General features: G+C 25.5%; 1 protein-coding gene, 6 non-coding genes and 1 pseudogene across 7 annotated transcripts in view; 3 read left to right on the forward strand and 5 right to left on the reverse strand.

Annotated features, from left to right (window-relative positions):
- Positions 1-7,745, reverse strand: part of LOC145843066 (putative ATP-dependent DNA helicase HFM1) — a 52,647-nt gene extending 44,902 nt beyond the window's left edge. The window contains exons 1-7 of the mRNA XM_082950533.1: positions 7,686-7,745; positions 7,498-7,558; positions 6,829-6,915; positions 5,956-6,107; positions 5,539-5,661; positions 5,216-5,358; positions 3,091-3,247 (exon numbers count right to left, since the gene is read on the reverse strand). Of these exons, the coding sequence (XP_082806659.1) occupies positions 3,091-3,247; positions 5,216-5,358; positions 5,539-5,661; positions 5,956-6,107; positions 6,829-6,915; positions 7,498-7,558; positions 7,686-7,745 (783 nt within the window). The remainder of the gene's footprint in view (positions 1-3,090; positions 3,248-5,215; positions 5,359-5,538; positions 5,662-5,955; positions 6,108-6,828; positions 6,916-7,497; positions 7,559-7,685) is intronic.
- Trnak-uuu (transfer RNA lysine (anticodon UUU)) lies at positions 895-967 on the reverse strand. The gene has a single exon. It is a non-coding gene; the product is annotated as a tRNA-Lys (tRNA).
- Positions 7,705-7,820, forward strand: Trnal-caa (transfer RNA leucine (anticodon CAA)). Its single transcript has 2 exons — positions 7,705-7,742; positions 7,775-7,820. It is a non-coding gene; the product is annotated as a tRNA-Leu (tRNA).
- Positions 7,752-21,166, reverse strand: part of LOC145843067 (putative ATP-dependent DNA helicase HFM1) — a 93,621-nt pseudogene continuing 80,206 nt past the window's right edge.
- Trnag-gcc (transfer RNA glycine (anticodon GCC)) lies at positions 12,084-12,155 on the forward strand. The gene has a single exon. It is a non-coding gene; the product is annotated as a tRNA-Gly (tRNA).
- Positions 12,468-12,540, reverse strand: Trnak-cuu (transfer RNA lysine (anticodon CUU)). Its single transcript has one exon. It is a non-coding gene; the product is annotated as a tRNA-Lys (tRNA).
- On the forward strand, positions 17,711-17,782 carry Trnap-ugg (transfer RNA proline (anticodon UGG)). The gene has a single exon. It is a non-coding gene; the product is annotated as a tRNA-Pro (tRNA).
- Positions 18,249-18,319, reverse strand: Trnag-gcc (transfer RNA glycine (anticodon GCC)). The gene has a single exon. It is a non-coding gene; the product is annotated as a tRNA-Gly (tRNA).

Genomic DNA, 21,166 nt, shown 5'->3' on the forward strand with positions numbered 1-21,166 from the left:
AACTGTAAAGTCTTAAGGTTAAGTTAATTTTATTAAACTTATGTTTTGGTTTAAAATTAATAGTGTTTCACAACCCGTTTTCTTGTAGAATTATCTAATATATGATAAAGTTTTAATAACACTTTTGTCTAACTATATATTCATATATATAAATATTGTAAGTTATTTAATATATTTATTTAAAAAACTTACATACTAAAAACTTTTTATGGGTGTAAACATTTAATTGCGCTTATATTTAATTTGATAAAAATTAAAAAAATTCTAAAATATAGTAGACTTTTTGTTTTAAAACAATTCATTAAAAATTTTGTTTGATATGTTGAAAATTAAATATTTGAAAATAATTGTAATGTTACTTTACAAAAATAGAAATACTTTCTTTTTAGATATTCATATTGATTAGTTCTAATAAAGATTTATACTGTAACTATTGTGAAAAAAAATAGTAACAAAAAGTAAGGTGTTAATTTAAACAGCTAAACAAATTTTATTGGAGTTAAAAGTTAAGTAGCACTTATTGTTTTCATTTTTTTAAAATTGATTAGTTTGTAGTTACAGCTAAATGGTTTAATTTGTTCTTATTTCATTTTGTTTTATAAGTTATTTCCAATGTATAAAGATATTTAAAATAAAATAACAATTCTAATATGTCTTAATACACATAGATAATTTTACATAAGTTACCTAATAAATTTATACCAGTTAAATTTACATTTTAACAAATACTTTTTTTTCGTGTCATTAATCATATAAATTTGATTAAAATTTTGTTGATTATGATGAATCAAATACAAATAGAGCTAACTACAACATAATATTTTCGTTAATTTTGAAACTTTAATGAGGTTTGAATAACAATTAATTTATTCAATGTTTTAAAAGAAAAAAGGAAGCCTGACAGGGGACTTGAACCCCTGACCGTTGGATTAAAAGTCCAACGCTCTACCGACTGAGCTAGCCAGGCTCACGATGAAAGGATGATTATTGTAAATATAAAACTGATTATTACGTCACGATGCATAACTATTAACTTATGAGTTTATAAAAGCCAAAATTTTAACTGATATACCATTAAACTAAGTATATCAATTTGTTGATAGTTTTGTAAGTTAAAATAACTTAGTTCTATCTCTAACTTTTTTAATTTATTTCATTCTAATATAATTTCTTAAGTGAAATATAATATATCTCAACATTATAGTCGGTACTCGATTACAAACACCAGGGTTCGTGCGCGATTTTTTTTTTCACTTAGCCTGACTGAGACCAATTTAGCATGACATTTTTCAAATTAACGAAAATCCTCTTTAGAAGTTATTTTAGGTATTGGGGGGTCTTGATTAGTACTATTGTAGTCTCCGACTTCAACCAGCTTTATCTCAAAAATATTTTTAGCTTTAAAAATCTGCAAAAAGTAACTCATAGCTTAATTACAACTCAATAAATTAAGACTAAATTGTAAAAAAGGTGATTACCCCCTATGCCCTTAACATAACAAATTCAGTGATAAGTTTTAAAATAAGTGTTATATCTAATTTATTACTAGTGTAAAAATTAAATATATATTACTTAACACAATTGTTCAATTTAATAAAGCACTAAGTAAAAACATTATAACCAGAAAATTTATAATAAAACAACGTGAATTGTCGTGTTTTATTAAAATTTAAAATGAAACGCTTACACAAGTATTAAAATAAGTGAAAAAAATTTTTTCTAGTATTTTGATTAATACTTAAAATTGATAAATAAATATAAATTCTAAACTCTTAATAAATATAGTGATTTTTGATTACATATCAGATTTACAAAGCTTACAATTAATTTAAAAAAAAAAACTTTAATATTTTGTTCTTGTATAGAAAAATGAATTGTACCTAAAATTTGTACTCCCACAAAACTTAGTACTTATATGTTAAAGCTAAGTTTTAGTGTTGTGAATATCTCTAATAACTTTAAACAAACAGTAAAATATATGAATAAACTGCTAAGAGTTTTAATCTAAAAAGTATTTGGTATAATACCTTTAAATTGGAAATTAAAAAAGTTTAACCAATTAAGCTCTGAAAAACTTAGCTGATGTAAACAAATTCAAACAAACAGCTAAGTTGTTAAACTAAACTCTTTTCTTAATGAATTTTCATAATTATGACGGATATAATCTACTCAAAATTTCTGATTAATGAAATAATGAAGATTAAAACATTTTAAGCATTTATTTTTACAGATACTGACTGATTTTGTCTTTAAAAACTAAATATATTTTTAGAAATAAATTCACATCTCAATTTGATCTTAAAAAGATTTCTCAAATTTTTTTCATCAAAAATTTTCAAGCATTTGAACTGAGAAAAACTGAGATTCTCAAATTTTTAAATAAAAAACTGATTTAGCCTGTCTTAGCCTGACGCGCACGAACCCTGCTACTACTTAAATTATGGGGACGGGTTAAATTTGCACGAAGACATTTTTGCACGAACGGTCAATTTTGCACAAGTGATAATTTTGCACGATGGTAAAAAATAATAACAAAATAGAAAACCGACCAAGGGTAAGGGGTAATAGTGATAGTAAAAAAAAACGATTTATTAATAAAAACAATAATATTACTTGAAAACCAACCAAGGGTAATGTTAAGGGTAACAGTTATAGTAAAAAAAGATAAATTAATAATAAAATGAAGAAGAAAAAAAAGTTACTGGCCTAGGGTAAGGGTTAACAGTGATAGTTTAAAAGAAATAATAACTGAATATTTTTTTAAGTTACCGACCAAGAGTAAGGGTTAACAGTTATAGTTTATAAAAAAAAGAATTAAATAGGGTAAACAGTTATTGTTTAAAAGAAATAAGAATTAAATATTTTCTAAGTTCCCGACCAAATGTAAGGGTTTGGGGTAATAGTGATAGTAAAAAAAATTTAAAAATTAATTAATTAAAATTAATCAATTCGTGCAAAAGTGTCCCTTCGTGCATTTTTGACACCTACCCACTTAATATAAAGTTTTATACGCAATGTTTCTTATTACGTTTAAAATAAATCAATACTATGCATGATATACTAGCATATATGCTTTTAATTTAGACTAACAATTAAAGTAGGTTTGTCTTCAGAATAAGTTTGGATGACATTTACTAGCTTGTAGTTGAGGTTAATGTCAAATTTGAATAGGGCAGTTTTGTAGTTGTGCTTCGGATATCCCAACACAACTTTTCTCAATTGCACCGGTCTGTACGTTTCATCCATGCTATAATATTTTTAATAAATTATCAAAAACAACTTTAAATTGTATACATTTTTACACAATTACAATTAAAATTTGTATTAGTTATGCATGGTTGCCACTGATCAAGCTGAGAAAAATTTCCTGACTTTTACTGACTTTTTCCTGAATTTTTACTAAAATTTTCCTGACTTTTCTAAGTTAAACTCTTAAATTAAACTTATTCTAAAATACATATTCTAACACTTGAAATTATATAAAGCTTTCAATCTAATTTTAATACAGGTTAAAAACAACAGTTTTTTTGCTGAATTTCATCATCAAACTTCCAGTTCACTTAAACCATTTGTGTGTGATTGATGTTTGTAATAAACAGCTCTATCAGCAAAATACTTGTATTATTACCTTATAAACACAGCTTGTCTGAAAAAAGACACAATTTTTTTAGCATTTCCTAGCATAAATGTAACTAGATAAACAAACGACATACAAGGAACTTTTACAATTAAAACCTTGAATAAATAACGAACTTTCACAACTAAAATCTTAAAACAATAACAAATTTTTACAGTTGAAACCTTAAAACAATAAAGAACACAATTTTTTTAGAATTTCCTAGTATAAATGTATCTAAATAAACAAAACAACATATAAGGAACTTTTACAATTAAAACCTTAAATCAATAAGGAACTTTCACAACTCAAATCTTAAAACAATAACAAACTTTTACAGTTAAAACATTAAAACAATAAAGAACTTAATCAAATACTGTTTTTTTAAATGATGTACTAAAATTTATTTTCTCCGTTTTTTATTAGCACTTCAACCTCTTCATCTATTAAAATTAAATGGTTTCCTTCATCTGAACTGCATTCCGCTTCATTTTATTTGCAGTTAAAACCATTTGCCTCATTTTATTTAAATCGCTCTTATCTGCTGCCCCTACACTTGTTGAAGAGAATCTTTTCTCTAAATCAAGCCACAACTTGTGGGCTTCATTTCTTTTCTTTTAGCACTCATTTATTTTTACTTTTATGTATAAAATATTTCCTCTTATCATTTAGTATAAAATTTGTAACAAATAAATATACTCTTATTTACTTTAAAAACTTAAGGTACTCTACAAAAAATACAAAAAATAAGTAAACATAATCTTGGCATATACCTCTCTTATAACTTATTTTATGAATTTAAACAACTTTGAAAAAATTATAAAGAGGTAAAGTATACACATTAACTTGTTACATAAAATACTAAACTAACTGCTTAGTTATAAAGAACTCAATTATTTACTTAAACAAAAATCACTTTGATTTTAAAATTGTGCTAGATAAACTTTTGTGTATATATCACAGTTTCACTATGGAAGTGTCCTTGCTACAGATCATCAATACTAAAAAGCTTACAAAATCTGCTTGTTCAAGTAGGGTACTTGTTCGTTATGTTAATAGAAATTTTTTGCAGTTTTGTAAAGGATATTTTACTAATTCATACCAGATGGAGGCATTGGAAATACAATTAAATACTTTTGTAAATTTATAGGAAAATTTTGCAATTTTTTTCTGACTTTAAAGGACTTTTAATTAATATTTACCATTTGAAGGGTTTGGAAAACAAGAAATTTTGTAAATTTAAACTAACAAAATTTGACTTTTTTTTTAAATATTATCAAATTTCCTGACTTTTTTTCAAAACCCCCCATTTTTTCATGACTTTTGTCATTTTTTAAAATTTTACCTGACTTTTCCTGACCGAGTGGCAACCCTGGTTATGTGGGGTCTTTTCAAACTCATTTATTTTAAATTTTTACAAATTTAGTTTACATTAAAATAAACTCGAACCTAACAGTTATTAATAGCATAAAATTTATTATCAGTATTTTTACTGATAAAAACTGAATAAAACGAAACCAGTCGTTGGTTGTCTTGGATTTAAATGTATGGTGAAGTATTTTGTTTGTTATTTTAATATTAATTAAAACTAATTTATACTTGAATTTGATGGCGGGATTTTGTTTACTTCCAAGCCACTCTGCGATATCTTGTGTATTGGGTATTGTGGCGCTAACTGCAACAAATCTCAACTTCATTTCTTTAAACACCGTCCTAACCGTCTTCATTCTACTTATCACTGCCTGTAATATTATTAGACTTTAAATAAATATACAAACAGATCAACTTATTGTTGTCCAGACTACCTTTAATATTTATTAGCTGAATAATAAATACAGCAGAACACGCCCCTGGTTCCGTCGTTTAGCGAGTCAACAAAATATATACACGTGTTTTAAATTTTATGTTTAACAATTTTCAACCTCCATAGTAGCGCCCCTGGTTTCGTCATTCAACAAGTGAGCTTCGTCTACGAGAAAGAGGGAGACTTGTTTCACGAACGACGTGTTTTCCCGCCATCTCCGCGTCATGCTGTCCCATTTTTCCTGTAAAAAGACCATTTTAGTCCAGAATTATTTAGACCCGGGCCAACGCATGCACTTCTTTTACCGTACTTGTTAAAACTAGTAAATGAAGTTATTCATTGACAGATGGTTTAACTTCCATTAATAAATATGCAGGCTTGACTTGAGTTTAACATAAAACAGTTTTATATCATCATTAAAATATTTTAACGTATAATAATCAAAAACTTCTATCGTTATATAGTAACACTAATTCATTTCAACATCTATTCATTAATTAACAAACATTAATTATTGATTAATTAACAAACAAACGGGTGTTGTTAGTATTATGTCGGCTTTCTGCATTTGCCACAAATTTTCAACATCAGTGTCTCCAGTCATTTCCAAGCAATTGAGTCCCAACGGTTGAAATTTCAACTTCCAATCTTCGTATCGCTCACTACACAAAGCTTTCACAGGCGCCACTAAAACGTTAACATTATTTATTTTTTTAATTAATTCTACAATCTTTAATAATTTGTTGTTGTAAGTAGTATTGTTGTCATTAATTTATATTTTCAAACCTACTTTATGAAAAATAAAATGAAATACCAGACTGGATGTTGATAAACAATTTTATTAAATAACTTTAGGGTAAAGTAAAATTAATTTTAAATAAAAAAGTTTTATTATATTACGCTTCATTGGCCTAAATTTTTTTTTATTAATCTGAAACCAGCTGTTTCAATTTAACTAGTTTAACTAAAAATTAATTTTATGACTCAAGAACCTTTTAAACTTTTACAAACATTTTATTTTGATCTTTAAATTTTAAACTAAGTTTAATACATTTTATGTCATGATCCTTTAAAGTTTAAAATACAGATTATAATACTTAATTTATAAATTTTACCTAAAGTAATTTGAAATGTTAGATTCTTTTTATGATTTCAAAAAACCAGTAGAAGTATCTAACATTTTTTATGTTCGTTAGTAGTTTACTTTAGTGAACTTATAAAATGTTTTATTGATTAATTAAAAACTTCTATTGGCTGTTTTACTTTAGTTTGAATTTTATAGTCATTACAGTTCAAAACAAAATTTAACTAACCAAAGGTATTTAATATCTACTAAACGATCTACAATAATAACCACCAGAAACAAACCAAAACCAACTACTTCAACAACAAAAAAAATTATACCAACTGTAAATGATTTTGTTCTTGTTGGAATTTTCTTGTTTGCTTGTCATAAGCAGCCTGATTATTGCGAGTTCAAACAGAACAGTTTTACCTGAAATAAAATAATAAACATATTAAATATTGAAAAATTAACGTAAGTATATAAACTTACCTGGAACTAAATAAAACTAATAAATATACATACTACTAATAGTGCTCGACAAGTTATATTGAGCTAGATATTTATTTAAATATATAATAAACAACAGTTTTATACAGCTGTGTCGTATATGAGATATTTATATCTCATATATTCCTCAGTAAAACTTTAGGTTATTAAACATGTTTAAGAGCAATTGCTAAAACTTTTTCAAAAAGCACAAATTCTTAAACCAATAACAAAATTAAAATCAGCGTATTTTGAAAAATCAACTTAATGCATAAAAACCGTCATTATTACTACGTCATAATATTTATAAAAATTTTAAACTATAAATTTTTGCAAAACATGTTTAAACAATTAAAGCTTTACTGAGGTATATATGAAATAAAAATATCTCATATACAAAATATCTGTATAAAAATATTGTTTATTATATAATTAAATATATATATATATGTATGTAATAAATATATTATATATATACATAAGTATTACAAACTAAAAACTTTAATATAAATACAATATTGTTACCTGAACCAGTCGGAGCACAAACAACGAACGGCTCGTCTCTATACACTACTGTATCAAATACCTAAAAAAAATATTATATTGATTAAGATTGCAAATTTAATCATGTTAAACAGACCAAAGTTGTTTTATTTATTGGTAGTTGATTTATTTAAACGTCGCATTGTTACGTCATACTATATATACGCTACTTCACTCATTTTATCACAAGTCAGGATGGCCGAGTGGTCTAAGGCGCCAGACTCAAGCATAATGCTTCATCGCAATGCGATGATGAGTGTTCTGGTCCACAATTGTGGGCGTGGGTTCGAATCCCACTTCTGACATGTTTATTACATTTTAAAAGTCATATTATTTTCACAATCGGTGTAAAACTAAATTATCATTTTTAATTAAAATTAAATGGGATACATTGTTTAAATAAACCGTGTTATGTTTTAAATAAATACAACAAGTATTTAAACCACAGTATAAATAAGCTATCAATTACAGCAACTGACTTAAAAATTTTCTTAACTTTATATTGACTCTCTTTATTAGTAATTGGACTTTTGAGTAATTATTTCTTTTAATGCTTCCATGTTATTATCTCTAATTTTAAAATTTTAGTAAAATAAAACTCTTAATACTAAACTTACATTAATACTCAACTCATAAATATCTTAAGTAAGGTTATATCATAATGCTAAAACTGTTGTTGCTTTAAGGTTTAGTTTTATCATAGTAATTTATTAAAAATTCCTTTTCAATTTAAGACAAGTTTACAATCAATATTACAATATAGACAAATTTACTAAATATGCAATAATACTACATAGATTAACTGCAAGATATTACTGATAAGTTAAAATAATAACGAAAGTAATGTAAAAACTATATATTCTTATACATAAGATACATATCTATGGATAGAAATAATTAACATATAAATTCATGTTGGACACAGCTTTTCTTTGCATGTTGTCTCATAAAATAAATTATAATACTTACAAATTCTGTAGAAAACTTTACATTTTATAGACAGAGAAAATTCAGTTTAAAAAAGCAGTATTTCTTATGATGTTCAAACTTGTGCACAGTAAAATTTAAGTAAAAAGTTTTGTGAGCACTAGACAATTAAATAGATATTTTGATGCTATTAACACTAATCTTATTATCAATTGTTGTTTTCATTTTCAAATAAGAAAATAAATAATTTGTAAATAGATAGTTAAGACTGCTTTTAACCATTTTAATAAACAATTTAAAAACTTTGTGCACATTTTAATAAACAGCAGATTGCACAGTTGCATTTATTTTAGTTACTTGTTTTTTTTTAATATAACTTAAAAAAAAGAAAAGTCTGACGTTTATCATTTAATCTAAGTAAATGAGTGCAGAACTAAATTTTATCATTTTTGACTTACTTTAAAGTTAAGCGAAGATAAAAGCTTTAAATAAACTTTGAGTTTTCAAAATATTTTGTATGTTAACCTTATACTTTTATAACTTACAATTTTATTTCATACTATTTGCAGCTTAAAGTAGTTAAGTAAACAAAATGTTTTTTATTAATGATGTAATAGAATAATTTATAAATTATTTTATAATAAATTTTGACAGTAATTTTAGTTCAGTTAGAAGCCTGCTAGCTTTAAATTACTTAGATTGCAATCAAGTTAGCTAAAAATTGTTAATAAAAATTACATACTTAAATGAGCTAAATATAATTGTTACAAACTAACAATAGATTGAACAGCGTTGAAATTTGAAAAGTTTGAAAAAACTTGTTGGTATTTTTCAGCTGAAAAATTAATTTAGGTTAACAAAGTTTGAACAGCTCAAACAAAAAAATAAGTAATAAAATTTTATTAAAATACATAGATACTAAACACTTAGAAAATATTCATACAAGTACATACTAACTTGGTATAATGCTGCTAATGTCTTAACTTCAATAAAAGTATACTTAAATGCAACTGAAAACTAACATAAATAAAATTTACAAGAAGTTTTAAAGAAAAATTTGATGCTAAATAAAATATGAAGTCAAATCAAATTTTAACCAGCAAAACAAAACATCAAAATATAAAACTTACGCAGTTCCTCGACGGATCTCAAATTAATTTCCTTTCTGAAAGTTCCGTTGGGTCCGTTGTACGTAGGCAGGGTGAACTTATCCGGTTTGTAGAAAGACGGCTTTTCATGAGTTGATTGGTCGAAAAACTTGTCACGTGACTGATCAAAACGCTTGCCTGATTGGCTGTTTGTCTTCACTGGCGATTCGGGAACTACTGACGGAAAAAACCTGTACATTGTCGTAATCTAATGTTTAGTTATCTATTAAATTGTATTTAAAATAACTTCTTGAGATAAGTAAATTTATTTAAGTTATACTATTAATTAGTTATGTAACTATAAGTTTTATAAAAAATAAATTATAATTATCTTTAGTTGTGCTATACATTATTTTTCAACTTATATTCTAAACCAGTAAAACATATTTATAAATAACTACTCAATATATGTTAAAGAATAAATTCTAAAAAATAACCTTAAAATTTAAGTTGTTTTATGTATAAGTAATGAATAACAAAATTACTGTTTCTTTCTAGGCGGTGAAGCATCAATAATTTTTTGCATTGGAGTGACTTTCTGCACTGCTTTCCTTCGAAAGTTGTTACTATTGTTATTGAGGGGAGGTTGGAACCTGTTTAGCTTTTTTGAAATGGGCGAAGATTTGATGCTGGGAAGTTTTGAAAAAACCGAGTTGGTCTGAGTGGCAGGCACCATGTATTTCGATTGTCTGTTTGTTTGAATATTAATTGAATTTTATTTTATGTTGTTTGGTTATTTTTTTTTCTGCTATAAGTAATGAATAAGCTTCGATGATAATAGATCAAAAACGCCGTCGGCAGGATTCGAGCATGTGCTCGTCCATTAATTTCGCGACAATCGCCTTAAGCACCGGCCACAACGAAAATTGTGAATGAAATCATATACAAGCGATTCTAAATCTACTGTTTGTAAGTAGCTGACAAATAATTGTTGAGTAGTTACATGCAATACAATAGTCTACTTGGATTTTAAGTAAACTAAGCCTGCATTTGAAGTTTTAAAAATAAAATATTTTTATCAATCACATTATTATTTACTAAAATCATCAATAAATTTTTAACTCTATTTACGCATTTTAAGCTTTATTATGAATATACATATACTTAAATACATATAAATTATTTTATAAAAAGTTCTGGTCGATAGTGCTCGACAAACTGAATGGGAGCTAAATATTTATCTATTTATATAAAAACAATAATTTAGACAGCTGTTTCGTGCATAGAATAAAAAGTTTCATGTAATCCTCAGTAAGCTACAGTTTATTAAAATAGTAAACAGAAATTTGGGTTTTGAAAATTTTTAAAATAATTATGACGTAGTAATGATACAGTTTATTGTATAGTTAGCTGAATTTGAAAAACACGCTGTAGCTGTTAATTTATGCATTTTGGAAAGTTTGGAAAAGGTTATTTTAGAAAGATGTTTTAAACTATTAGAAAGATGTTTTAAACTGTTAGAAAAATGTTTTAAACTACTCGTGTTTGTGTCTTTCTTTTTTTTTGTTAGATGTTTGGGTAAGGTGGGTTAGGGTTAAATGTATAGATTTAAAAATAAATTATTTAAATTTAAAAAAAAGTCTTGTTTAGATATATGCAAATAAGTTGCAGGTTTTTGATGTACTTGAACATTTTGCATTAAATTGTACATAACATTATTTTTCTTCTAAGCATACTTTGATAAAAGAAAAAACCTTACGGCTAAAAAAAACGAAACGAAATGTGATACTTATTCAGTAATAACTTATAATGAAAAAAGGTACTGCAATCTTTCTCTAGCTGCATAAGCGATACACACATGTAAGTCTGTTGAATTTTTATATAGATAGAGCAGTATACTTCCGTAAACGATTTGTCAATTTCAAATGAGAACTTTGACAAATAACAATGTATTTTAAACAACTTTTTTTCGGTGCATAACTTATTTAAAAAATATAACAAAACACATATCATTTTTTCTTAAATACTTTTTACAATTATTTGAGTACTTTCGAAGTAAGTCTTGTCAAAAATTGTACCTTACTATATTAAACTGAATTGAACTTAAAATAAAACTATACTGTAGTTTAAAGTTAAAAACAAAATGACGTAATATTCAAGTGTAAAAATTAAATAATTTCTAATAATAAAGAACTTTGCTGTACTAATAAAACTTGTTAGATTAAAATCAAACTAATATAAACCAGGGATAAAAAATAAAAATAAAACCACACTTTTTCAAAATTTTTTGAGAAACCTATCACTTTAAAATTACTTAATATAAGGATTAAAAAGTCTAGTTTGGTATGCCAGCTTTTTCTGCTTACATAAACTAGGTCTTTAAGATTGAATGCATAAGGTTTCTAGAATATGTAACTGAAAAGAGTTCTCCGCTCATACTAAAACTGAAAAGTTCTCTTCTTTATAACTTCTTGCACACTCATGATTGTTCAACAAATGTTGTCACTAAATTTAAAGTTATTTATAAACTCTAAAATGCCCTCAATGCCACAAGCATTGTTGGTTCAGTGGTAGAATTCTCGCCTGCCACGCGGGAGGCCCGGGTTCGATTTCCCGGACAATGCATTTTTAGGAAAACTATTTGAATTAAAGTTACTATTAACCATAAGACACGAAAAATTGTTTTTAAATATATTAGTTTAGGACTAAGTGTGTTAAAAACTCTTTCTAATTAATTTTAAACTAAAATTATTTTTGTTTTTAAATCTGTAACACCAATGTGTCATTTTCCCAAACAATATCCATTGAATACAGTTTAAATGGTTCATATATTATTCAATTTTAAAAGCTAAAGTTTTTTTAAATAAATTAACTAAGAAGTAAATGTATTGCGACAAAATACAATTTTCAGGGCTGTTATTAATTGATAAAAAGGTGCGCCCAACGTGGGGCTCGAACCCACGACCGTTGGATTAAGAGTCCAACGCTCTACCGACTGAGCTAGCCGGGCACGTATGAGACTAACTATATACAGGTTATATAGCCTCTGTGACGATGTAATGACGTAACAATATTTTAATGACTTCAAAAATGGGCTCGTCCGGGATTTGAACCCGGGACCTCTCGCACCCAAAGCGAGAATCATACCCCTAGACCAGGGGTCGGCAGGCAGTTGGTGCTCGCGGGCCAAATTTGAAGTTTTAAAAATCTTGCCGGCCACAGTTTTAGTTTTAGTGATATTTGAATAATCTTTGGGCTTTTATTTTGTTCAAACAAGACATAGTTTTACTTTTATTCACTTAAATACTTTAAATGACTTTTAGCTACATATAGAATGCCTATTTAATACATAAATATCTATTGTTACATGATTTGCATTGTTTAATATACTTAGTCTTAATAAAATATGTACTTTCTTAAGAAATTAATAAGTTAAACTTAATAAAATACTATTATTATTTTACTTACAACCTTACTCTCTATAAAAATTGAGTTTAAAAACATTTATGAGTCACTTTTATACATTTTTTATGTTATTAACCACCTTTTCGTATCAAAAATGTTAACTTTCTAAAATAGTTTTTGCGTTATACATAGTTTAAACTCTTTAGAAAATTCAGTAGTTAGTTAATTAATAAAAATTAATACCTATTTATACTGTAAATAAGCTAAATCAAAAAAATTATCATCATGCTTTAATAAATTACTTTATTAGTAATTAATTAGTCTTTTAAACGGTTGCCAATTTAAAAAAAAATATCTGAATTATATTAAAAGTTTACTAAAAGTTGAAATAGCTAAAAACTTTCTGTTAATCAAGCTTAAATACATGACTAAAATATCATTATTATAAAAAAGCACAATAAGTAAATAGACGTAAAAATACAATTAGTAAACTACACTACAGTCATAAAAACTATTCTGAGATTTCGAAGATTTATTCAAAGTGTTTGAAATAAATGTTTCAGATACACCTGAGTTTTATAAAAATTTCTAAAACAGCTTCAACCTAATCTGAATGCTAAATTTTTTAAAACAAGCCTGATTTTTTGGCAACCCTGTTTAAAATAAAGTTCACAAAATAAAAAAATACCTAAGTATATTAACAGTGAATTAATTATATATATAAAAAAATATTTCAATTTAGCTTGAATGGACAATTAAGTTTTTAAACATTTTTAACAAATTTATAAACAATTATTAAACTATTAATGAATTAGAAAAACCTATTTTTTATTGAGCATTATAGCAATTCTTTATACGCAATAAAATATTGCATTTAAAAAGAGCAAATGTGAATTATAAGACGAGCTATAAGAACTATAACACGTTAGTTTGGAATTATTGCAAAAAACGAAAAAAACAAAAAACAAATCGCTTAAGTCAGTTTCAATATGGAACCTAATTATTTACAGTAACTACAGACTGATAAGAAAAAACTGTTAGGCAATTTATAAAGTAGCAAAAGTAATTACTAAAAAAAGATACCATTGAAAGTTGAAAATTTGTTTAAATAATTAGTTTTTGCGTTAGTAAAATATTTTTGTTTATTTCTTCAAAATCAACAAGAAGTCGTGTTTAGGAAATGTCTGAAGATTATAAAACCGCAAAAACCAAGTTAGGACTTAAATCAATCTGTTATGATGCGAGAACTGATACAACAGATATTGCTAATTTTAGAGTTTTTAATAGTTAATACAGGTGTTTTTACAAATTTTGAAATTTTAGAATAATATCTAGGTTTAGTTCCAACTCAAAGCACAACAATAGGTAATGACATTTTAAAAGCAAAGGTACAATGCACCAATATAAAGTTTTTATAAGTTCACCTTTTTACTTCTATTTTTAATATATAACTAAGTTAAAGGTAAAAAAACTGTCTTAAATAGTATAATTTAAAAGACAATGTTAAGATACTATTAATGTGTTTTTTAATAAAAAATGTTTATATGGTAGATTTTTTGTGTCAAATCGAAATTTCATTACTTTTCATATAAAAATTGTTTAAAATTCCAGGTTTTTTCGATAGTTCTGAAACTCATGGCTTTTTCAGATTTTTTAAGTATTAATTATCAAATTCCAATCTTGTTCGTGATTTTTTGTCGACACTAGTATTTCACACTTATATATATGCAATTAGTATAAATAATAATTTAAATTACATCAGCTGAAAGACTTAAAATTTAAAATATATTTTAATTCAAACCAACACTGTTTATGAACAAAACATACATCATAAATTTAATTTATCTATCTTTAAAGCAAAAAAGTCAATACGATTGACCAAAACTAGCCTGATATTTTACAATACAAAAAACTAATTAATCCAAAAACTGAAAAATGATTAAATTGACCAGAGATTTAAAGTCTTAAAAATAGTCATAGTTTGAGTGTGTGGCAATTTTATTTGTTTATTTGATCGAATTTGAACTATTTTAATTAAAAATGTCAAACTTAAGATATTACCATTTCTCAATCTAGTTTGTATTAAATAGGTAGTTCAAAAAAACAGCAATTGTTTATATTAGTATGCAAAGTATAAAAATTAACTTACTTTGCCAAAAATCAATGTTTGAAAATCAAACAGTAAACTTAACAAAAATTTTTAAATTTATGTCATATATATTGTTTTTAATGTGTCTGTACACACTTAGATATTACATGCAGAAACAATAGTGTTAGAAAATCATGCATAAACTAAAGTTTATCTTGTTAAGTTTAAATAAAGTGGTTTGAAACATGAGCATCTTTGTTCATTGGTGTGCATAGGAACTAATTGAAAATGCAAACAAAACTTATAAAAACTCAAAGGTGACAAAACCAAAACAAATCAACCTTATTTCCTCTTCTTCTTATCATTATTATAATTATTGTTATTATTAATATTATTATGGTACTTAATATTTTTTGTATAAACTAGAATATAACATTCAGAAATAAAACATCTGTAATAGAAACTTAGGTATAAAAAACGTTTAAAAAAAACTAAACTGTGAAGAAATGACATTTTAGTTAATTAATATGCATTACTTTTGTACAAAACGGAAAACATTTGAATGTAGTTTATACCAAATAGGTATTTTATAACTATCTTAATAATTCAAAGCACTTTTTGCACTACTTTTTCAGAAAATAATTTGTTGTTGTAAGAAGAAAGTTTTTATGAAATTAAGAAAATAAAACCTAATAGAATTCTAACCTGTCTTTTTCACATTTTTAAGCTAAATCATTAGAGTCTTTTAATTGTTTCAAAATGTTATACAGGAACTTAAAACTTACTTTATCAAACAAATTTGACTTAAAAAATATTTTTGCTCAGCGGGCCACATTTACATGCTCGCGGGCCGCAAAATTTTCCTTCGCGGGCCGCATTCCATTCAAAAAAATAACGTGCTCGCGGGCCGCAGAATTACCTTTTGCGGGCCGCATTTGGCCCGCGGGCCGCAGTTTGCCGACCCCTGCCCTAGACCAACGAGCCGCTTATCTGACTTTGTCTTTTTCGGTTTTTATTCATGTTACGTGTATTATGACGCAATATAGAAGATGTTGTTGTGGTGTTTGTTAAAACTGCGTTTTATAGTTATTAAAAATCTGTTTTTAGTTTAAATTTAACTAATGCAGTACACGGTACAACTTATATTGTTTACTTAAAACTCCAAGTTTAAGATTTTAAAATAGTATTTGTGTGTACCAAATAATTATTTTCTGTGTAACTTTAAACAAAAATAAAACTTTGCATTTTAATTTTGCTAAAGATATATAAATATTAAATAATTTGGTCTAGTAATTACTAGTTTAATATTTGAATGCAAGACATGAAAGGTCTTAAATGTCTTAAATTACGTTTCTGTTCACATTAGAAATTAGATTAATAAGCAAAAGTTACAGTTACAAAATTTATTTATGGTTTTTAACTTACTAGAACAAAATTATTAGTTATAGACAAATTTAAGAAATGATTGACATTGGAAATAAATGAGTTATGTACATATTAAATTTTTTATTCACTTTAGTAATAATTTGGAATTTAGTAATTTTCTAGGTAAATTTTGCAATTTTTGTATGACTTTAAAAGATATTTAATTATTTTTTTACAAGGCTTTGGAAAATAAGGAGTTTTGTAAATTTGAACTTATTATATCTGATGTTTTTTCAAATTTTGTTAAAATTCCTGTTTTTTTTTTTTAATCCCTATTTTTTCCTGACTTTGTGGAAGCCCAAATATAGATATATACAGGGTTGCCACTTTACCTGGAATCCTGGAAAAACCTGGAATTTGATAAAACAGGTTAAAAAACCTGGAATTTGGGAAATTTATAAAAAAAAACCTGGAAAAACCTGGAATTTTAACAATTTTCACATGTTCAGTAGTAAATTTTCGATTTGAATCAGAAAGTATATCATATTATATAAAACTTTTTGTTATCATCTAAACTTTTTTTATAAAAAAACATATTTAAAGTAGCTTTACAGTATCTTTTCAATAATTTTACAATATTCAACACAGCTTCTTAACTTATACTTTACTTTAAACTAAAAATAGACCTTATTGATAATTATTGATACTTGTTGATAACTTACTGATACTATTTTTATAACCTTTTTTTTAATTGCACAGGAGTTTCGAAAGTATAAAAAATTATTACTAAAGTCAATAAAAAATTTAATATGTACATAACTCATTTATTTCCAATATCAATCATTTCTTAAATTTGTCTATAACTAATAATTTTGTTCTAGTAAGTTAAAAACCATAAATAAATTTTGTAACTGTAACTTTTGCTTATTAATCTAATTTCTAATGTGAACAGAAACGTAATTTAAGACATTTAAGACCTTTCATGTCTTGCATTCAAGTATTAAACTAGTAATTACTAGACCAAATTATTTAATATTTATATATCTTTAGCAAAATTAAAATGCAAAGTTTTATTTTTGTTTAAAGTTACACAGAAAATAATTATTTGGTACACACAAATACTATTTTAAAATCTTAAACTTGGAGTTTTAAGTAAACAATATAAGTTGTACCGTGTACTGCATTAGTTAAATTTAAACTAAAAACAGATTTTTAATAACTATAAAACGCAGTTTTAACAAACACCACAACAACATCTTCTATATTGCGTCATAATACACGTAACATGAATAAAAACCGAAAAAGACAAAGTCAGATAAGCGGCTCGTTGGTCTAGGGGTATGATTCTCGCTTTGGGTGCGAGAGGTCCCGGGTTCAAATCCCGGACGAGCCCATTTTTGAAGTCATTAAAATATTGTTACGTCATTACATCGTCACAGAGGCTATATAAACTGTATATAGTTAGTCTCATACGTGCCCGGCTAGCTCAGTCGGTAGAGCGTTTACTTTTAATCCAACGGTCGTGGGTTCGAGCCCCACGATGGGCGCACCTTTTTATCAATTAATAACAGCCCTGAAAATTGTATTTTGTCGCAATACATTTACTTCTTAGTTAATTTATTTAAAAAAACTTTAGCTTTTAAAATTGAATAACATATGAACCATTTAAACTGTATTCAATGGATATTGTTTGGGAAAATGACACATTGGTGTTACAGATTTAAAAACAAAAATAATTTTAGTTTAAAATTAATTAGAAAGAGTTTTTAACACACTTAGTCCTAAACTAATATATTTAAAAACAATTTTTCGTGTCTTATGGTTAATAGTAACTTTAATTCAAATTATTTTCCTAAAAATGCATTGTCCGGGAATCGAACCCGGGCCTCCCGCGTGGCAGGCGAGAATTCTACCACTGAACCAACAATGCTTGTGGCATTGAGGGCATTTTAGAGTTTATAAATAACTTTAAATTTAGTGACAACATTTGTTGAACAATCATGAGTGTGCAAGAAATTATAAAGAAGAGAACTTTTCAGTTTTAGTATGAGCGGAGAACTCTTTTCAGTTTCATATTCTAGAAACCTTATGCATTCAATCTTAAAGACCTAGTTTATGTAAGCAGAAAAAGCTGGCATACCAAACTAGACTTTTTAATCCTTATATTAAGTAATTTTAAAGTGATAGGTTTCTCAAAAAATTTTGAAAAAGTGTGGTTTTATTTTTATTTTTTATCCCTGGTTTATATTTGTTTGATTTTAATCTAACAAGTTTTATTAGTACAGCAAAGTTCTTTATTATTAGAAATAATTATTTAATTTTTACACTTGAATATTACGTCATTTTGTTTTTAACTTTAAACTGCAGTATAGTTTTGTTTCAAGTTCAATTCAGTTTAATTTAGTAAGGTACAATTTTTGACAAGACTTACTTCGAAAGTACTCAAATAATTGTAAAAAGTATTTAAGAAAAAATGATATGTGTATTGTTATATTTTTTAAATAAGTTATGCACCGAAAAAAAGTTGTTTAAAATACATTGTTATTTGTCAAAGTTCTCATTTGAAATTGACAAATCGTTTACGGAAGTATACTGCTCTATCTATATAAAAATTCAACAGACTTACATGTGTGTATCGCTTATGCAGCTAGAGAAAGATTGCAGTACCTTTTTTCATTATAAGTTATTACTGAATAAGTATCACATTTCGTTTCGTTTTTTTTAGCCGTAAGGTTTTTTCTTTTATCAAAGTATGCTTACAAGAAAAATAATGTTATGTACAATTTAATGCAAAAAATTCAAGTACATTAAAAACCTGCAACTAATTTGCATATATCTTAACAAGACTTTTTTAATTTAAATAATTTATTTTTAAAATCTATACATTTCACCCTAACCCACCTTACCCAAACATACAACAAAAAAAACAATAATAATTAAAACTTGATCATTATAAATTTACATCTTGTTGTTAATAGTCTTGTTTTGATATGTGCAAACTAGTTGCAGGTTTTTGAATACACACAATAATCCAGTCAAGTGGCCAAAAACTAACATAATAATAAGAAATTTGTCGATTACAAAATTTTAAAATAGAGTATTAAGGGCATTAAACTGAAAAAATTATTGTTAATAAACCTAGAATACCTAAAAATACAACAACAACAATAACAACAACAATAATAATAATAGTAATAATATTCTTTTTTTTTTTGTTCGAAATAGTAAAATAATTTTAGTCTAATTAAACAAATAAATTAAGTAAAACAACTGCTAATTTCTGTTCAACCAGTAATTTAACATTAATTGTATTTCTACTTTTACTGATTTGAATTACATTAAAAATTAACTCTAACATTCCTTAAACTGAAATCAAGTCAAAAAAAAGTTCAAGGAAAAACATTTGAAAGGTTAAAACAACTTTTAATTTATGTTGAGGTATAATTTGTTCTATGCATTTTAAGTTTTAATCTTCTACAAAGTAAAAATACTAATATATAATATAATATGTTATTCATAGTTTTAACATAGGTTCAAAATTTAAATTGCTCAATGTTTTACTAAACATTTTGAAGAAACTTTAAAAATATGACAAGTCTGAATTTTTTACAAATAAAACTTACACTTTATAACTTTTTGAAGCAGAATTTTCTTTTTGAAAGTCGAAATTTTCATCTAAAAAAGTTTATTAGTATTTCTGGAAACAAACATAAAACAATTAAATATTTTTATACATCAGGTTTTATTTCAACAAAACAAAAACATTTAATACTAAATAATAAAACAAAATATGAGTTTTCGAGGTAATGGAAAATAAATGAACAATACTGATCATACAAACGATTGTGATTTAAAAACTAATTAAAATTAATTTATTAAGTTTAAACTGTTGAATTAAAAGATGTACAAAAAGACAATGTAGAAATTTTGAACACATTTCAAGTTATACTTTGTCTTGTAATACAGCAAATACTTATTTGCATTTAAACTAATTAGAAATTTACGTTTGCATTTTATTCAGTCTGTGAATGAACTTTTAGAACCAAAAGGGTTAATATTTAAAAAGTTGCATCATAAACTTCTTTGTTTTAGAGAATTACTAATTGATAGCTTAGTAATATTAGTTGAGTAATATATAAACATGTTTAATGGATAACCACAAACTAACGACATAGGGAGGGGGGCAAAAACACTTTTTATTGTTGTGTTATTTTTTATTTAAATGATTAAATTACCAGTTCCTTTTTACCCTTTTGAAAATTCAAAGTAAATTTTGAGATAAAAGCTAGCAAAGTAAGAGAGATAAATAGATTCTTTAAGGGACCATTTATTAAAAGTACGAAAATAGACTGTATAATATAAATTTAGCTCTTCCAATATTTTTTTTAGATATGCACTTCAATCAAAAACTCAGGTAAAAACTGTTAAAAATTAAATTATTAGAATGTTTAAATACCGTTTTGAAAAAAAAAAAAAACTTTTTTTTGGTTAAATATGTTGTAGTAATAAACTCAATACATAAGTTTTAAGACTTATAAAGAATTTTTTCTTGTGGAATTTAAGTCTCTAGCTCAAAACAAAATGTTTTTAAATTTTTAGTAGACTAACATTTTTGAAAAAAATAAAAATTATAAAATTGTGGCCATACATTTGTAACAATATCTTTTTACAAAACTGACTGTATCTCAAAAAATTATTTTAGTTTTTATATTATATAAAATTTTACTTATAGTTCACATATTTATCTTTCATATTTCAAAGTCTATGTTATTCAGGT

This window comes from Thalia democratica, chromosome 8 (assembly GCF_965202585.1).
Source record: "Thalia democratica chromosome 8, ktThaDemo2.hap1.1, whole genome shotgun sequence".
Lineage (NCBI taxonomy): Eukaryota > Metazoa > Chordata > Thaliacea > Salpida > Salpidae > Thalia > Thalia democratica.